The 20,530-nt window shown below is 41.8% G+C and overlaps 1 protein-coding gene and 1 long non-coding RNA gene across 4 annotated transcripts in view; one reads left to right on the top strand and one right to left on the bottom strand.

Annotated features, from left to right (window-relative positions):
* LOC119486577 overlaps window positions 1-20,530 on the top strand; it is a 341,860-nt gene that overhangs the window by 97,324 nt on the left and 224,006 nt on the right. The gene's annotated exons all lie outside the window — the stretch shown is intronic.
* Window positions 1-20,530, bottom strand: part of trim44 (tripartite motif containing 44) — a 67,271-nt gene that overhangs the window by 36,454 nt on the left and 10,287 nt on the right. For all 3 annotated transcript variants that reach the window (XR_005206556.1, XM_037766759.1, XM_037766758.1), the window contains 2 exons: window positions 17,071-17,355; window positions 7,570-7,592 (listed from right to left, as the gene is read on the bottom strand). Coding sequence is in view for 2 of the 3 variants with exons in the window: in XM_037766759.1 (XP_037622687.1) it covers window positions 7,570-7,592; window positions 17,071-17,355 (308 nt within the window). In the remaining variant the exon portion in view is untranslated. The remainder of the gene's footprint in view (window positions 1-7,569; window positions 7,593-17,070; window positions 17,356-20,530) is intronic.

The following is a 20,530-nucleotide window of genomic DNA, read 5'->3' as shown; positions in this document are numbered from 1 at the left end:
TGTCTGTTTCACAAAAATACATCCTTAACTGTCTGGTCTCTTTTGCATTTCGACAGGCAGTTATACAGTCGTGAGTCATACTTGCCTTTAACAGGATATTCAATGAGACGGCTTCCATTTCCCTGCTTGCTCTTTGAACCGTCATATTGCACTGGTAGGACCGGGTGGTATCTTTTGGCTCTCGCATGCAAAACTGAGATAGATGTGCGTCGCTACGGTGCGAATTACCTCATTTGTATTCAGGAAAAAAGTTGGAGCAGAAACAAATAACTGCCAGCTAACAGAGGCACACACACACACACTTCACTTATTTCTTCCCTTTAACACCTCTGCACACAACCCTCTCCCTACGTTTCCAAATACTTTGATCCGAGTCATGCCGGCGGTATCCGTGAAACACATACACACACGTGCACCCACACACACACATATACACAAATGCACATAGACGTGCGAACACAAAATAATGACATTTAAAAAACTGTAGGAAAGTCGTGCATGTGGCATGAATTATGCATGCTTATAGTCTCTTATCGTCTAAATGCATGTCTCCGTATTTGTCAGTTTGGCTTGTGTGTGCTTTGCATTCATCTGGGACCTCAGATCCACCGCTGTAGAATGGTGATGGCCAACGGAGAGGGAGAGGGAGAGAGAGAGAGAGAAAGAGAGAGAGAGAGAGAGAGAGAGAGAGAGAAAAGAGACACACGCAGAGAGTGAGAATGGGTGTGTATTAATGAAGCGGTTTTGGTACAGTCATAACAAGCAGTTGGGCCTCACACACACATACATACACAAGAAAAAAAGACACAGCAGATGCATCTGGCTGTAATATTTTAAATTATTAAACGAGGGCATGTTGAGAGAGAGAGAGACACACACACACACACACACACACACAGAATGGGATAAAGGCGAGAGGGCCTGTAGTGGCTCCTTTTGTAGGAGGCGATGTAAATTTTTCATTAGAGGAAATGCAGCTCTCTCTCCCTCCTCCTTGCCCTCATCTCTGGGCTCTGTCCCATGTCCTCTAGCCGTGCTCCCCTGACACCTCCCCGCTTCCCTCAACCCATCTATTTGACCCAACGAAGGGCAAGCAGCTCAGACAGACAGATAAGCTGCGTCCCAAAGTGCCCTCCTCGCTTCCCTGTCAGCCCCTTTTTCCTTTTAGTGTTCGTGTGAATGTACGCCGTGATTGAGGGTGGTCTACAGCCTTCACTCAGCGAGACGTAGTGAGCGATTTGCCCCATTGCTCTCCTCTGTCAGCGAGCGTGCAATGATGGCAGATTACGACGAGGGATTTGAGAACATTTCTAGACAGAGGATATAGAGGTGTAGGTATAGGATATAGTTATGTCAGTAATAGAGGGTCTTCAATACCGAATTACAGAGTGAAGAAAGTGTAGAGCACATTATTCATGTACAGGTGTAAAAATAATGTATACATTATATGTGAGTGTATGTAAAGATGGGCATACACTGTACGATTTTAGAAATGTTGTTGTGTGATTCCAACTCCTACTGTACGAGTAGATCGTTTGCGATGTCAGCCACGACCAGAGTGCTCACAGTGTACGTGTAAAACTGAAAAAAAGACATGGCCCTTCGGACCATGCAGTCCGTTCTGGCTGTTGACAGTTGTCAATAGAGATTGTTTTGAAAGCTAGAGGTTGTTTTCTAGCAGAGGTCTGTACAGGTCACAATGTTAACAAGACAGAAATGCACTACCTTGATCATCTGTGCCATCTTGTCTGCTGAAACATCTAAAAAAAAGGCGCCGGCGTATATGGACTCGTAGGTGGCTAGGAAGATGTGGACAGTATGGCTTGTCCATTTTGCAGAGAGAACTGGAGGTTAGCCAGCTACGTTTTACTATATCTATTGTACATTGTTATCTTGATAGCTACACTCTGACTACTGTAAAAAAAAAAGTGGAAATCGGCTCGTGACTCTGCTTCAACTGTGCGAGAGCCTGTAGATGACCGATCAAAATTTCTGACATGTCAGAAATTCTGTCCGATGGCAGGTCGGGAGGAGTTAATCGGCCCTGTACACCGCACAGTAAACGACGCCCGACAAAGCTGAAATTCGGTCCGACTCTAAAATGAGTAGTGCGGCTCAAACTTCGGTCCAGAAACGGGCTAAAATGGTTCAGTGTGTGCCCAGCTTTAAGAGATAATCTGGAAAAGTGAAGAATAAATGGAAGGCAATTAGGAAACAGAATCTGTCCACTTTCCAGCTGTGTGTGTGAGTGTGTGTGTGGTGTGTGAGTGTGTGTGTGTGTGTGTGGTGTGTGTGTGTGTGTGTGTGTGTTCTGGGCTATGCATGTATGATAAAGTGAGCGAAGCAGGGGACAGGAGCTGCTGAGTTACAGCGTATCGTGAGTGATTGATTGGAGCAATGAACAGGGGGACCTCGCATTGTAATTAGAAGCGCTACGCTTCCCAGCAGGCTTTACCATTTTAGTGTGATTACACTGTGTGATTTATATGCCGAGAAAGCCTCCATCACTCTTGCTAAGCAAACTTGCCACACGTCGCAAAGCTTACCTTTTCTTAATTCAGATGGTTTTTCCTATTATAGATTTACTGCTCATGAAGCGGAATTTGAATTCAGAAACAAAACCAGCTGAAGTTTTGTGCTGCTTTTTTGTTTTGGAGATCAGATACAGTTACTGTCAACCCAAAGCGTCCACTTTTCCTTGCATCACAGTTATTTATGCCTATTCTTTTTTTCCTTCATTTGATATGTATGCAGTTTTTTAACGATTCTCCCCAATTCCCTTGTATCATTGTCTCTCTCTTCCTTTGGGGTGACATGTTTTTATACAGTAAGCTCTGGGGTTTCACAGACTCGGAGCTCTTATTTCTTCTGTTTAATTTCTCTCTGCAAATAAAACAAATCTCACAAATATAAAAAGGCAGATTTTCAAAAGAATATCAAGAAGGAACCAGGTGCAAAGTTGAGTGAGCGTGACACGCTCACACAGACGTTCCCCTGACAATCCACCTGCGCTCCGCTCTATTTATCATTTCATTCCCGTGTCATGCATTTATCCAGTACTTTAACCTGCACTGCATACGACTATCATTTTTTTTTTTTAAATACCTTTCTTTGGAAGGTATCTAAAAAAAAAATGATTACCATTTACCTGCAAATGTAAACTATTATAATTACATAATTATAAAACTTTTTGTGAAAGCGTGGATTGCCAGGCATACAGAGCTTTCTAACCACCACACAAATAAAATAATCTGCCCTTTCCAATATAACTTCCCAAAACGGTATAGACGAGGAAGAACAACCGACAAGTGTTGAACGTTTTTTTCCTGTTTTCTCTGGAAACATCTCCCATTTTCATTGCTATTCTTCATATGCTCAGAATGACAGGATACGAACACACAAGGGACGGCTCACTGCGGGAGGCAAAGAAAACAGCCGGTTGCATCTCTGACAGGACGCAGCTTAAAGATGACACTGCTTCTCAAAAACACTTCACTGCTCTTATTGGTGGATGTTTAGCTATACCAATGTTGACTGTTATCTGCATTTATAAATTATTCAAATTTCCCCATTAGTGGCAGGGAAAAAGCCAAAACAACCGTGACAATCAGGTTCAGGGTTTAAGGTTTTGACTGTTCCTGTGATACTGACCTAGCATTCAGAGCTAGTAGAGACAGCTATGCCCCCAATTTAGCTGTATGTCCACAAGGTTAATAAATTGACATGCTCACATTGTGTTGGAGCAAGCATTAATTTGAGTGTCTTGAAATTACAGTTGTGATTCACAACAACCAAACAACGGCTTATGTCATATGCTTTTGGGAGGGGTCAGAATAATGAGTAACCGTATATTAATTCTGATTACTAGCTACCTTAGCTGCAACGTGAGTCATATTTAGTAACTAAGCAAATAACGTCACACTGTAACTACACATACAATCATACAATGTGGCAAAGCTAATGAGCCTATATATATATATATATATATTGATTGACATTTGTCTAATATCTGAAGAATGCAAACCAATGCAATCTTTATAAGTTGAATTAAATGCATCAGTTATCAGAGTTATGAGTGGGCAGTAATTATTATTAAAATGATATCATACTTTGCCACTGAGGGCGGTGATTTAAGGGAATAGAGAACAACAACAAATAAGCTGCTTAAAAGTGTGAGGCGATCCGTATTGGCTGACGTGATGAATCTGAGAACAATATGTGACTTTGAAACATAATTGATTGTTACTCCTCAAAAATTTACAGAAAAGGATGAAAAAACACCAGACTCCTTTGAGGAGTATCCCGATGACTCCTTCTTGGTGGCGACACCTCCAAAACTCCCAAGCTAAAAACTTTAAGTCGTAGAAGCCAAAAGACGGAGAAACACTTCTACATATCTTCTCCCAACAGAACAGCTAATATAAGTCTAACAAGCAGAATTCCTTAGTGTACATCTCTTTTTCTTTCATTGACTGTCCCGTATCTAAGGAGACAACATAAAAGTGCAAAAATAAGCCCTTTCTCCGTGTGTTTCTGTGAGCGTGAAGACACTCTCCTCTTTTGATCAGCGGCATGGTGACTCCTGATGTATCACGGCCCTAAGTGATCAATGAAGGCTCAGACTACAAAATGTAAAAGCAAATGAATGGTGTGCCTCCAGAAAGAAAGCAGGTAAGTGTAGACTATGAGAGAGAAATAGAATTGTAGTTATGAGTTTAACCCTCTGAGACCCGGCCGACATTACGGTATTTAAGGGGCTGTAGCGGGCTGAGTCTTAAAGCTAAGATACTGGTATCATATCAAACCAGAAAACTTAATGAATCTATTGGTACCAATATCATGCTGGCTTGTTGGGGTCTAAATAGCACTTCAAAGTTAGGCTAAATTATGGCTAGGGAAAACTGGCATGGCGATTTTTAAAGCGGTCCCTTGACCTCTGACCCCTAGATATGTGAATGACAATGGGTTCTATGGGTACCCACGAGCATCCCCTTTAAAGACATGCCCACTTTATGATAATCCCATGCACTCTGGGGCAAAAACAATGCAGGTTTTTGCTTGCAGTACAAATGTGTTATTTTTGCCTATTCTAAAAATGGTGTATTGGAATATTTCTGCATACTGGGGTCCCTAAACAGTCCTGGAATTGCATAAATTGGGTTTGACTGGAAAGCTGAGACTCTTGTGGATCCAATGAGCCCAATTGTATTCATGTGTGATGATGTTAGTGCCCATAGTAGCCATTTCATTGTAGTGAGAGACCATTATTTTTAACTAGACCTCACTGTATAGAATGACCTATGGTGACCTCTAGGAAAATCACAGTCTCATGAAACTTTACAGCCACAGACTACAGACCTAGGGCATTCAGAGGATGGATGGCTTTCCTAGGTAGATTGACACTAAGGGGGTTTCTGAGCAGTTGCCAGAACACAAGCGTCACCATCCAAACGCCGAAAAAATGCAATTCTTGCAGAAATCGAAATACATCCAGATAATAGATATTGTTCTGATTTACCTATTAGGCACATTCATGCATACAAATACACACATGCAAATAAAGAGACAAACACATAGACATACTGTACACATGCAACACAAGACGAACGTGTATAAAAGGCACAATTTCAGAGACAGAGGTTGAAAGGGAGGTGAGGGGGTTAAAGCCGAGGAATGCAAGCGAAATTTGCAACGCATCACATTAGAGGCGGCAGTGAGAAGGTTGGGCTGAGGGGAGTAACACAAGATTTATATTCAGAGGAGGACAAATCTTGGCAGGCATGGAGTACCCATGTTAAGAGGCTTGGGGAGAGGCGGGGGATCGTATTGATGCGGAAGTCCAGGAAAGATGCGCGTGGGTGCAGGATTGTTGTCCTGTGGGGATGCTCTGTCTACAGCAGCGATACGGGGCTCAGACAGCGGATTAGTGTTTCTGCTCCGTAATCAATTTGCTGTCTGGATCCCATTGCACATAACCCTAAACAACCACTCCTTGCTTGATCTGCTAATTTTTTGTCCTTGAGCTCCTTCTCTCTCCCTCCACCAATTTCACGTTATCTCCTTTTTCACCTGTTCCCCCTTTGGTTGTTTCCCCTTCAGACCTTAAGATGACCAATCTCTATCGCTGTAATAAACTCACACATGAAGCTGACCAGAATTTACTTTTGTCATTTCTTTTTTTCTATTAACTTCCCTTTTCCTAGTATTTCTCTCTGAAAATGTGTCATCTTTCACTAGCCACAGTATATTCTGCACCCGCTGCATTTTAGGGCAATACTAGGGGGACTCTGGGAGTAATTATATCAGCGTGTGTGTGTGTGTGTGTGTGTGTGAGTGTGGGTGAGTGTGTGTGAGTGTGTAGAGATGTAGAGGTTAACCTTGACCAAGGGCAAACTATTCGCTCCATCTCACCCTTGGGTCCAAGCTCGCTGCCATCTGCTCCAGAGCGGGGTCGTAATACTGGCTGACCAATCAATAACATATTACATGTTGGCACCGTGCACCCAGCCATGGTCGTGACTTTCTTTGCTTAGCAAGGCACATTACACCCCAGAGAGGAAATACAGTACATTTCCCCACAAGCAGGCAGCGGTGCAATATCAATAGTGCAAAATGAAATTAAAAAATGAATTTCTCTTTGCAGAAAATATGCACGTTTGTGCATGAAACATGTATTTTGTGGCACAGAGGACTACTTTTGTATTCAGCCTTTATCTTAAATAAAGTCTCACAGAAAAATACAGTTCTTTTTCTCTGAGGACAGATGTGCTAAAGGTGTCTGTGTGTCTGTGTCTGTAGATGAGGAGGAATACTTTGAGATGAAAGCCCAGAGAGACAGCCAGGAGGAGAGACAGAGACAGCAGGTGGTGCTAGGAGCTGCTGCTTCAGCGGGTGAAGGAGGCAGAGAGGTTTTCGTATCAACAGATCAATAAGTGTCAGACTGGGAGAGGACTATCCATTTCAGATTGTCTGACACAGACGGAGATAAAGGTTAAGGATGTAGTCTAGGCAAAACAACAAAAAAAAGACCCAAAAAAACTGTAAATGCGGCTGAAAAATAATATGACTGCGTCTGTCCAGTCCAGTTTCTCAACCTCCCTTACACGTACCTGCAGACACACATAATCACCTTACTAATGTAAATACGATGCTGCATCAGAGGGCGAGACTTGACCCTACTAATCACACAACAGCTTGTCTTATTAAAGCGCACGCATACTGTATACAGTATGCATGCATATAAACACACACGTACACACACACAGCTCCAGCCTGTCAGCCGCCGTCCACAGCCTTCTTATTGGACCGGGCAGATTGTCATCTCTTCTGATTCCAGCAGGCACACACAGATGAGAGCTACTAATTGCCTCGCTGGGATACCGACGTGACTCGCATGTGACCGGAAAGCTTTGGAGGCATGGGAGGCTTTATGCGCGTAGGTGACTCGGTGTCTGTGGTGAGTTTGTGAGTTGCTGGAGTGAGTCATGAGATGGGGAAAAAGACTTGGAGGGTGTGTGTTAAACTATCCTGTTATGAAAAGGTGAAAATGAATCATACTGGCAGTCTTACCTTGGCCTGGCGTCAATGTCGCGCTGAAAATAAGGTGGAAAAAGAGAGAGAGAGAGAGAGAGAGAGAGACAGAGAGAGAGAGAGAGAGATAATTTAAAATCTTTGCACAGGTGTTGTGGATAACAAATAAAAAGGCAAAGAACATAATTTACATCAACTTGGTCCACAGCTGGCGTGGCTCCTAATCTGACCAATTAATTTTCACTTTCATCCACCAGTTGTGCTCGCGTATATTCATGAGCTTTTAATTAAAGGAGCAGTCTGGAACAAAGCATCGAGTCAGCCGCAGACATTATTCACGTGCTGGCTTCTTCCTGTTTAATTGTGATTGGGGATTTAAAGATTTTTTCCGTGTCAAAATGATGGACGAGATTTGTTGACTTCGTATGTGACGGTGTTACACAAACATTGCAAACGGTTTATTCATGTTGCCGAATGAAAAATTAAATCACATTTCAGATTCTGTTAATCTCCAAAAGATGGAAATGCATTATTTCACAAGGCCTACCCGTAATATTTAAATCATAGCTATGGATCCACATACTCGGTATTTAGCATGCCAAACACACAGCTCCAGTATCCGTGTAACAAACTTGAAATCACTGTCATGTACTACAGCCAAACTACTTGTTAGACCGTTCATAATCTCTATTGGTTTATTTTCAGTCGAGAGGACCTTGAGCACAAGGCGGTCTCTTTTGTTAGCTTTCATATTCTGCCCAGAACTGACTGTACTGTAGCACTGGACCTTGACTAGCAGCGCTAAGATGGCTGCGCCAGAAAGGGATTTTGACACTGTGTAACTAACAGCGTCTTGAAGGCAGTGGCTCCTTGGCAGCACAGCAGATGAGAGCAGAGCTGACGAGCGGAGGCGGAGCACCGACTGGCTGTCTGCCTCGCTGACTAAGACTTGGCTCTAAAATTAATTAGGTGCAGATCTGGACAAATACCTAGTTTCAAATATTGGAACTCGGTGAGATTCTTGGTTTACCTTGTCAAACACTTGAATAGACTCAAAAGTCAATTTGGGAAGCCAGAGTGCAAAACTGACATTTACCAGAGAAGCTCTTGACTGGTTGCTGTAAGGCTGCACTCTCTTACTGTTTGTTTGGTTGGTTAGCTGACCTACAGCATCAGCAGATTGCTGCTAGTGGCAGGTTTTAACACACCCAAAGGGAAGAAGACATACAAAAGTTCCCTAGTCAGCTTTAAATTAAAACTGCAAATCCACTGTCTCATCTTTAAATATACCAGATCGTATGCATTAATAACACTTAAGGACAAAGGTGACGTATTTCTATTTACAGCTAATTATGTTGCTGGGTAACAATATTTTTGGTAGATTTTTACAGACATTTTAGTCTACCACCCTTAACCGGTGAGCCAATAAGTGGACTGTACGTGGGATATCATTAATCAAGAGTTTCAAACTATTCTTAAAAGGCACAGTGTGTTTGCCAACATCTAGCGGTGTGGTTCCAGATTGCAACCAATTGAGTACTCCTCCGCTCACTCCTCAAACACTGTGGTAACGTGAGCCGCTCAGTGCATAACCGTGGTAACGTCGTTCGCCTCGCTCAGAGGCCATCCTTACCATAATAACACTACTTTAGGAGCAACGGAAGTCGGACGGCGGCTGGCGGTACCATGGTTTTGCACTCTGCGCCTCATGTTACTGCAGTTTCAGAAGGGTGTCGGGGAACTAAAGTGGCCTTGAGGTAACGTAAAAACGCGAAAGGCTCTCTCTAGAGCCTGCGTTTGGTTTGTCCGTTCTGGGCTACTGTAGAAACTAGGGATGGAACGGTTCAGGTAAAAAATCCTAACCGTTTGGTTCGCTAGTCACAGCTCGGGACAGAATTGTTCGGTTCATTTGAAATAGGTTATGAGGCCGATTGTGTATTTTTTTCATGTAGAGTTAGGCTCCCGTTTATTGTCAAACTAGTAATCAAGGCCTATTGAAGGAGGCTAGGAAACGGGCGGACATGGGTCTTGAGGTATGGGGTATAACACATGAGCAGTGTAACTGAAGCTGCGGTCGTGCGTTGCTATTGGCTCAATTTCGGCGAGTGCAGACCAGATTTTACTGCGCAGGTGTTGTACCCCAAAGATATGACGCGTGACCCAGCCCCTTCTCAGTTGGCACGGATGAAGTGCGGCTGTCACTCCGATAAGGAAATGGCAAGTGGACACGATAAAGTACAGTTAGAGGATCCACCAGCATCGTTTCGCTCTGCAGTATTGGAGCATTACGGATTCAGTGTTACCTATGAAAATGACGGGAAAAAGTGGATGATAAAACGGCGACTGTGTGTAAGCACTGTGCAACACGTGTGGTTTATGCTAGCGGCAACACTCCGGTGTGTCCGTCATTAGCGCAAGGAGGAGAGAGTCGGGTAGGAAAGAGCAACTCCTTCTCCCCGCAGCACTTAAACAGCCTCTACATGCAGACTCAGACAGGGCAAAAAACACAACTAAAGCATTGGGGAGGTTTACAGTGAAAGATATGCAGCCTTATGCAGTCGTGGAGGACGCTGGTTTTCAGCATATGATTAACGGAACGTTACCTGAGCCGCTTTATAATATTCCCTCTCACCGTCACTTAAGCAGCACAATCCCTGTAATGTGTTTTATATTTATTAATTATTTTTAAATAACACAGTGGCACAGAAATCCAACCGTATTCCTTTCCAAATACTGCACTTTTTGAGTGGAAAAACTAATCTTTCAATTAAGAGCTGATAATCAGGGAATTGAGACATATGTTAAACTGTTCTTTTTTTATAGTATAGTTCTGGTTGAGCTTATGTTTCAATTTATGTTGATGGCCTTAATCTATAATAACATCATATTTATATGAAAATAACAAAGCTTTTTTGCTTGCACTAATTATTGTAGAAGATCGATTCTTTCAATTTAGATTTGACAATGAAGAAGTGTTTAAGTTCCTTATGTAAGCCATACTTTTGTTAACACAAACATTTGTTAACTTATTTTTGCCAAATAAATGAAAAGCACATTGAAATCAGAACATGACCTCCTCGCTGTAACATAAATGTACCGAACCGAACCGAAAACCGTCACCCTAAAATCGTGATATGAATTTTGTGAACCGTTCCACCCCTAGTAGAAACATGGCAGAGCAACACGGCGGACTCCGTGAAGAAGACCCGCTACCTATGTAGATATGAAGGGCTCATTCTAAGCTAACAAAAACAAAACAATTCTTAGTTTCAGGTGATTCCACACTAATGAAAACATAGTTATGAATATTATATTCCATTTTTGCTAATAGACCCCCTGGAACGCTACACACTGGCCCTTTAAGTGAGTAACTGCCACACTTTAGGAACATCTTTGCATATCAAAGTGTAACTTGCGTTATATTATCTTTTAATCAATTCCCCTGAAAAGAGCAAAATCAACAATGAGGTTATCCTACTAAAGAGTTGATGCCCTGACAATGCTTTGATATCTGCTCTGACATTATAATTAATACTAACAGGGTCATTCCTGGTGATCAGATGGAGTCAGATGGTATTCTTAATGTTAAAAAACAGAACAAACTTTGCTACTATTCGTCTGGTTTCAACCTGGCTGCATACAACACCAGTCCATTTGTTTTTGATGATTCTATGTAAGTAAGTGTTGAATTAGTAATGCACACTGCATTTCTTTGATATTTGTCTTGATTGCATTATATTACGACAATAAAAATGGAATGTTGTTATAGTCCCAGTTGTGTGCTTTGTTTTCATTTGGTCCGATTAAAGAGTTTTTTAGTGCCACTACCCCCAAAATTGGAAGAAATATGCTGTTAGAGAGAAGCTGACGGCTATACGGAGCTTTGTTCCAACTGTAATTACCACAGTTACCTTTGCAACAGTCTAGAGAAAAATCCTACCTTCACAGCTGAATAATACCAGATTGAACATTTTTTATATTATAATATTCACATGGCCTTGGGCAGTTCAATTTATATTGTGCACAAATAAAAACTCAAGTCTCAAAGCTCCTGTAAGAACAACCTAGACTTGTGTGTCTGCCATCAAAAGATGCAACCCGAAGCTGCTCCATTCATAATTTAAAAACAATATCAACTTCATGGAATGATGTGCCCTTGAACAGTTTGAATGAGAGCTGAGCTATATTTCACAAGTGTGCTGTTTACTCCCACTACAAAGAATCTGCTGGGGCACAGCTCGGTAGAAAACTGCCGTTTATAATTAAATAGGGTAAATTTGTATACGTAATAAGTCCACCTGAATCTGTTTTTAGTAAACACTGCAATGATCTATAAGGAATACCTACAACAATGAATTAGTGCAGTCATAATATTAAAAATGTAGAAAAAAGTAAGTATATCATGAAATTAGTAATAAGTCTGAGGGCTTCATATGGTGCGCTGATCTGATACTCAGTAATGGTATCAGTTCAATACTGGCAAAGAAAACACTGGATCGGATATTGGAGAAATGCCCTGCGAAATGACCTGTCTTGCAATGTTTTGAGTGTAGCCCCGACAGAAAACGTAATGTGTGTGAATGTGCAATAGTGTTCTTTACAGAACCAACTGCCATCGTAAATGCAGGTCTCTAAACCAACTGTGTATCTGACAGTCAGCGCTAAGTGACTTACAGCGGAGACGAGGAGAGGAGAAATGGCAGAGTGTTTTGTCTTTTTCATGATTGTAGCTGGCTGCCGTTTTATTTTACTTTACAAACCTGACATTGCATAACATTACGTAACGGCGTCGCTCCAAAACGAACTAAAACGACTAATTTGACTAGATGTGAAAACTCTTGGAGAGAGAAGAGAGAGACAGCAGCAGATGATAAAGAGGTAAACAGTGCACGCACTACACTGCATTAACTGTATCTGGAAATTGTGTGCATGTGAGTGAAAGGAAACCCTTTTAATATTTCAATAAACTATTAACATACAGAGATGGAAGAAAACTCTGATCTATACTTAAGTAAAAGTAGTAATACTACAGAGTTAAATACAAGCTACAAGTAAAAGTCCTGCATTCAAAATATTAGGGCTACTCAGGTAAAAGTACATAAGTATTAGCATCAATATATACTTATATACCAAAAGTAAAAGTACTCATTATGCAGAATAACGCAGTATATATTATATTATTGTTTTCTAACTATTGATGCATTAATGTGTTCATTACTTTAAGGTTGCAGCTGGTAAATGTGCAGCTTATTTTAATGACTTTATATACTGCTGGGTAGTTTAATCTATAATAATACATCATCAATTATATTTTGTAATAACCGGAATCCGTAAAGTAAATACATTTAATAAATGTATTAATCTTAGTTGTTTAAGAGAGGAAAAAGACGGTATCAGATTGGTAATCAGTGATGAATTATTCTTAAATTATCATTGTTTTCAAATGGTTTCAAACAAAACTATTCTCAAACATGCATTATATATTAAAAACTAACAAAACCGATATAAAGCATGCGTTGGAAAATAGTCTTAACAAAGAGATTCATCTTATTTAAAAGGTAGAGCCAGCCTCCGTGTGACCTGGGTCCCGACTGAGTCAGGGTTGGGTCACTCCCAGTGCTGATGAGGCATCCTGACTTTGTTTTCTTTTGCACTCTGTCTGTCTGTGTACCAGTCAGGCAGAAAGATCAGTTCCTGCCCAGGCAGTGACATATAAATGTTTTTTAATTACAGTATAGTCATCAGGGAATGTTCAAGTAAACACACGGTGCGATAGTACAAATGAGTACCTACTGGCACTTTTTAATGAAAAAGTGGAGACTGAGTATTTTGATAATAAATGGACTCAAACTGAGACAAAGTCTCTTAATATATTCTGCCTCTGGCTCCTGCTGATTGGTCAATTTTCTGAATGTTTTTCTCATCCCCTGCTGACCCTCTTTGTTGTGTGTGTATGTGTGTCTACACCTATGTCTCCCTGCGCCAGCATTAAAAGTAAGACGAGAGATTATTAACTGAACCAGTGGTAATTTGTTTGCTGACCTCAAGGAAAAAGACTCACCTCAATTATGTGGTTTAATCTTTTGGGAGCGGTTTAAAGGGAGGGCTTCATGCAGGTGAGACACATTTTACATCATAGTTGCTCCATTTCACAGGCTTGCTGTTACACGGCTGCGGTATGTGAGTTTGATATTTTTTTCCAAAGCAGCAGCAAACGCTTTTCTCACTTGGCTCTGAAGCTGCTGGTCTCTTCTTTTTTGTGTAAAATGTTGGAATCACGGCACTACTTTCAAAAAATGATTGAGGGTATGACTGCACCTCTCTGGCAAATAGGATTAGGTAGTGCTTTACAGGAGGATAAATCATAAATAATAAAAACATATTGAAATATGTATTTTCATTCAAACAAGGCTAAAGGCAATGGCTTTGTTTCATTGCAGTCCATTTATTATTTATTTTTTTTGGTATCAAATCACCTTATATCTTGGTTTCGTTCATGGATTTCAAATCCCAAACACTACTTCACAACAGTACAGGACTTTTGCAACGAGAATAACTATAGAATACACACTACTGCAGCTGGTGGTGGGCTGTAGTGCTGAAACAACAGATGAGTAGATCAACACAAAATTAAATCTATTTAAAATATGAGTGGTGGTTCCTTCTTTTCATATATTGTACACTATTGTTTTTTGCTGTCAAGACAAAAAAAAAAATCACAACTATAAGTAATTAATCAAAACAATTATTGGTACTGGTAGATTATTCAGACACAGTATTGTTTCCGCTCTAGTACTACTCTACACAGTTCAACAGAACTGCAGTAAAGAGGCGAGTGAATGATTGTAGTTCAACCGTGCCATCTGTAGACACTGCCACTATGAGACAGACAGACTAACCGTGATAGAGTGAGGCGAGCAAGTAGGAGAATTAATGTGTGGGACAGTTGTTCTCCGGATCCACGAGGCTCTCTGTCTACACATCGTAAATGTTTTACCGAGGACAAAATAGCTGCAGGTGTTGGGGAGTTCAGGGGGATTTGATGCAACGACTGTTCTGGTACCCCCCTGGTCCATTCACTCCAAATCTCAGACTATACATACAACTCAGTTTGAACATTAAAGAGATACATCATTGCTGGATAAGCAAAGTGCTGCATAAGCCCCCTCTCTACGCCTACACACACACCTCTCCTGTGACCACACATTTCCAAATAACACTGCCCACTCCAGCAATAACTAACACGCCAGAAACAAACAGGGTAAGCATTGGCATTCAATTAGGGCCTTAATGAACTTGGCTCGCCACGGATTCATTTCTCAGCTAGAAAAGCAATCTGCACATCAGCTACCGCCATTACCGCAAGCCTCCCTGGTCCTGTGTAGCATCACCAGGGAACACTCAAGCCTCCTTTTCCTGACTGTGGCGACATAAGTATAGAGAGTGACAAATGGACCAATGGGATATTTTAATTTGGCATCTATAAGCGGTAAAAAGCCTCCACTTCAATGTTCAAATGAGAGATGAGGGAGTGAAGTGCTGCAGGATCTGAAGTGGCGTAAATGCGTTAGGCATAGCACTTCTGTCTGTTTAACGTATGGGAATGTATGAATTATATACTGTAACTGCACACACGAGTACAAATCAGCACTTTGGCATGAGAACCTTGCTTTGACTATGTAAAAAGAGAAGGGAAGAGTGTACGCAGCTGCTGTGTTCAGAGCTGACAAACACTGTAGCCAGAGGACAAACAGTTACACTTATGCTTCATCAGCCTACAGCTCAGGATTTATTTGCATCTAACTACCTGTATCACACTGACACAGTTGACTGTATGAAAGGAAAACTGCATTTCTCTGCATGAGCATAATGTACGCCCGGATGAATACAGCCGGTCTCTCCTTTCATTTGGAACAAAACTGTGTATAGTGGCACCTGTTTACCATATTCATTTTTGCCATAATGACTATGCAGCAGATGCCACAGTCATTAGGAAGATAATCCTTTAAGTTGAAGGCCTGGGATCAAAGCCCCATGGCTGCAAACATCCACCCTGCGTAAGCATCTTTGAGCAAGGCACCAGGTCTGTTTGTAGGTTAGGCCACATCACAAGCGAAATTGAAACAGGTTGCCCTTACAGCATGCACTGTAAAGTTGGATACACATGATCAGCAACATAACAGCTTTCTGCTGGCCTGCAAATAGTTTGTAATTGTTTATTGACAAGGCATTAGTGTCCAGTTTTACAACGCTGCCCTTATTAACAACTTTGGCGCCGTGTTTAAAGTTTACGTTAATTAATCATCGACCCTGTTTGCTAGTGTTCTTCCACAGCGCTCAGAGCAGACCTAGTCATGTGATGTGATGTTCTCATTTAAGGTGTCAGCTTTGTTTAAAAATGGGCCTCCAGATCTAATTGGGTATTCATTCATTTTGGTAACCGCTTTCAAGCCACAGCAAAGATTTTGTTCACAACCAGCTAAGACTGCTGCTATGTAAATTAAGTTCTAATCCAACTTCCACCTCTAAATCCTGTGGATCCAGGATAATTGGTCAGAGAAATTCACACAGGTAAAAGTGTTAAAGTTTTTAAATCCTACCTTAAAGGTGCTATATGTCAAATTTGGCCAGAATTTTAGTTTAAAACATTCAAAAAATGAACTAATATTATCAACTGCATGTGAAGAAATTACAGTGCTATAGAGATATCTACTGAAATGAGCATGCTAACCAGCTAGCCCAGGCCCGTCCTGTCTTTTAATACCGGTTGTACCTCAAGAGGCGATAGTGAGTCACTGTAGCGTCCAGTCTGCCCTCAGTCCAACATGAGAGGACCAAGAAGTAGAGCTGCTCTGAGGGCTTGTCATTCGCGTTGATGGTACAGGGTCCGTGTACGTTTTGATAGTTTGTTTATTAGATTAAATCCTAAATGGCGGAAACGCGAAAACGACTCATATTTTTGTTTCGACCACTTCGCCGGGAGTGGGGTGGGCGCAGGCTCTGGGAGATGGACCTTCAGTTAGCGGTTATCTGTAGCAGCTCGCAACGACTGGGTGGGTGTAACGGCTGCTACAGAAAAGTTTGCAGGGATCAGTCCCGGCGCTGGGGTTTCAAGTTCTCAAGTTGCTGCTACAGCACCCAGAGCTGCTGCATGCTCTCCTCCCGGTGAAGTAGTTTCCTGGTGGTGGGGAGGTACGAAACGAAAATACGGTTGTTTTCTCGTTTCTGCCACTTTGGATTTAATCTAATAAACAAACTATCAAAACGTACCCGGACCGTACAGCTTATGTAAAGCAACAATACGAAGATAAGAAGGAGAAATGGTGTGTTTCACAGTAGGCGAAGCGTTCAAGCTTTAAACATCACACCATATAAATGATGGCATGCTGACTGTCAGTCACACTGGGCTTCTGTGACATTATCAACTTGCCAATCTTTCTGCCTACACTTACTTTAACTGTGCATATACACACTGCTTGTTGTACAAAAGCAGTTTAAGAAGCAGAGATAGGACAAAAAGGAAAGGAAGGTTCTCCTCACCTGCGCTCTTTGGGCTGGTACTGCTACGAGGGCCGCGGCTGCCATCGCAGGACCTAACGCTTCGGCCTGTTCCAGCAGGCACAGCTGGTGTGTGATGTTGGCCATCTCTTCCTGCAGGCGCTCGGTCTGGACGGAGATCTCTGCGATTTTCTCAGCAGCGGACGCCGTCAGGAACGCCTCTTTGAGGTCGACCAGGTGAAGGGTCCTCTTCTCCTCCAGACGCACCAGTCTGCGGAGCTCATCAAACTGCGTGTTCACATAGGCCTCCAGCTCCTCTGTCGACATCTAAGACATGGAGATGAGGTACAGGAGACGGAGAGGGGGAGAGCATGAGTGAAGGAATGAACTGGAAGTTAAGTAAGGAAGTCCACAAGCTACCAAGACGGAAAGAGATATACCGGGCTGCCGTTTCAAATTAACCCTGAATGAACCACTTCAGTGTATGTATGAAGTAGTGAGTTGAACTCAGAAAACAGAGAAGCAGAGACGGACATTAAACTCAAAAACAAGTAAGTAAAAGATGAATTGAACATTCAGATGCAAAATAGAGGACATATGGAATGACAGTATACGTAGTATAGGGGCCAGAAATACAGACTTCTGTCTTTAACTTTGACATGAATACTATTTTAATAAGCCCACTGGTTTCTGTCATGCAGTAGCTAATTGATAGCACGAAGCAGATCCCCTGGAGGTAAACTCCATGCATCCCATCTGTAGATAGAGACCTCAGAGGATCCTTCTACCACAGCAAACCATCTGTTTGGCTTTCAGGCCAACCGAACTGCTCACTGAGATACCCTTTTTAATCCATTTCCCTGTTCCCCCGATGAAGCTCTCTTTAGCTCTGACTCATTACGTTAAAACACCTCAATAAACAGACGCCTCCCTACAATCCTTCCTGCTGAGATGTCTCCACCTCCAACACAGATGCTGTCATGAGGCAAAACACCCCAAAGCCCCTTGTCGTGATCTCTGCTCCCGAATATGATATAATTGCTCCAATCTATGAACATCAGCTGCTCCGTCTCTCCTCTTCCCTTGAGCAGAACTTCACTCTCTTCCTTTTCATCTATTTTATCTTGTTTCCCCTCAGCCTCCCTCTCTCCAGTGAAGCAAGGAATCATCAGTCTTTACTGAGGTTGGCAGAACCGCGGCCCCTAGGGGCCCAAAGTTTTATCATGTATATGCCATTTCTGCACAAGCAATCAGATTCTCCAAATTGGCCATTAAACCAAGCGCAAGAGGTAACATTTTTAATTTACTTTCTTTGTATGAGCAGAGAAAAAACGTGCGCATCGTTCATTCTGAATCAGGCACAGAGACTGTGTTAACATCACAATTGGAAAGCGAGATTCGTTTTCTGTTTTTGCTTCACCAAAATCAATACTCTGACTATATGTCTGATGAATTAGGAGCAATAGACTACAACCGCATTGGACGAGCAACATGTTCCATTCCTTGTCCAGATACTCAAGTGAAATGCGTCCTTGAATGTGAAAGACTGGAGAGAATGAAGCTTTGTTTTTCCAAATCTATCTTCCTATGCCTCTGGAAGTTCTTATACTTTAACACACGGAGCAATAGAAGGAAGTGCTCAAATATAATAAATCCTGCTAAATGACAGTATAGGCTGATTAAATCTTTTAGAAGACTCATCAATTTAAACGTAAGCAGTGAACACTTAAAAAACACATTAAGAAATGACAAGGCATTTACTAGCTCATTTCGTATAGTGTGACAAGAGTTTAACACTAAAGCTGTTGCTTATGTTTGGATGTCTCAGGCTTCTTGCTCTAAGTTGGCTCTGATTGAAGTGTCATTGACACCGTGATGGATCAGCATATTCAATATTCAAGTTCAATTCCCCTGCAAATCTACTCCAAATACTCCTTACTTCCATTTTTAAAAGCTTTAACATCTGATAGGCATTTATAATCACTTAGCTGTCAATTTGTTCAATGATATCTAAAGGATGAATTTATTAACAGCGAGCAGTAGCGGTAATTACTTCATTAGTTAATTCCATGTCAGGCGTAGCTTTAGCATTCAGTTACCATCATGAATACTGATGAAGAGTTCAATTTTAGCTATTTATTTTAAACGGCTAGTCTATAACTGACTTAAAGCGAGACTACGCAACTTTCAAAGTCTGAAATTATACAATCTTCCTTGAATTCACGACCAATAACTAATGGCTAATGTTACACACGATTTCTAACCTTAAAGTTACATACTTTATATATTGTGTTGTAACTGACAATACTGAGTCAGTTGGCACTTTACCTACACAAATAAGTCATTCAGTACGTATGTATTAATTAAAAGACAATCTGTATCTGCATATTCTGTTCTTTTGTGGTCACAACCAGGCGGAAAAAAGTGAAGCCAATGCTGAAGTGCCTTAAACTTGCATTCTTTCTAATAGCCAGCAGGGGGCGACTCCTCCTCAACTGATGTTCATTTAGTAAATGATGGTCCCATTTAGAGTCAGATAGACCATAAAGCAAAGTATTCTTTAGGGCGTGGCTACCTTGTGATTGACAGGTCGCTACCACAACGTTGTCCAGTCTGGGTGACGTCTGTGTTTTCCTCTAAGATCTTTAACCCTTTCACAGTGTGTTTTCGGTTCATGAAAGTTAATTGTAACATTTTGGTCGCCTAAAAATGTCTTATTCAGCACGTCACTTGCAAAAATACAGGATGGCGACAGCCAAAATGCCAAACTGGTGGCTTCAAAACGGCAGTCCACAAACCAATGGGTGAGGTCACGGTGACTACGTCCACTTCATATAAATACAGTCTAATGTCGCAACAGGCTTTAGAGAATGGAAAGAAAGCAGTAAGCATAATTCATAAAACAACAATGCTAGCCACGAGCAAAGTTACAGCATGAATGAGGCGGACAGCATTGCAACATAAATCTTATCGTCTTTAGTATCTCATCTGTGATCAAAACTGACACATTCCATCATCACATCTCCTGATCTCCCAGACCTCCACAGAACCCCCTGCCCTCTAATCAGGTTCCTGTGGCTTCTGTGGCAGATGGGAAGCGTGATCCTGGCTCAGTGCTCTTTGTGTCTGTGGAGCAGCAGCCCTCTGCCCTTGGACCTTTCACTCAGTGACGGAGTGTCTCTGAGAATTTGCCCAGCTAGTAAGGGAGGAGCATTCATGCGTGCTAATCATCATTTGCATTGCTGCAAACTGAGGCCATGAAATGAGGCCTCGGGAGAGACAGCGGCACGATGCTCGCAAGGGCAGAGTTAGAGTAAGGACAGGATGAGAGAGAGAGAGAGAGAGGGAGCACAGGCTGAGGTAGCAGATTAAGAACGTTAATTTCTTTTTCAAGCAAAGGTAGGACGTTAGGCAAGCAGATTAGGAAAGCCAATTCTTTTCCAGTCATGTTTCTAACATGTCTCGTATTATCACTGCAAAACCGTTCATCTGAGAAATTCAG

Source organism: Sebastes umbrosus, chromosome 4 (genome assembly GCF_015220745.1).
Source record: "Sebastes umbrosus isolate fSebUmb1 chromosome 4, fSebUmb1.pri, whole genome shotgun sequence".
Taxonomy (NCBI): domain Eukaryota; kingdom Metazoa; phylum Chordata; class Actinopteri; order Perciformes; family Sebastidae; genus Sebastes; species Sebastes umbrosus.
This window is presented reverse-complemented; position numbering and strand designations above follow the sequence as displayed.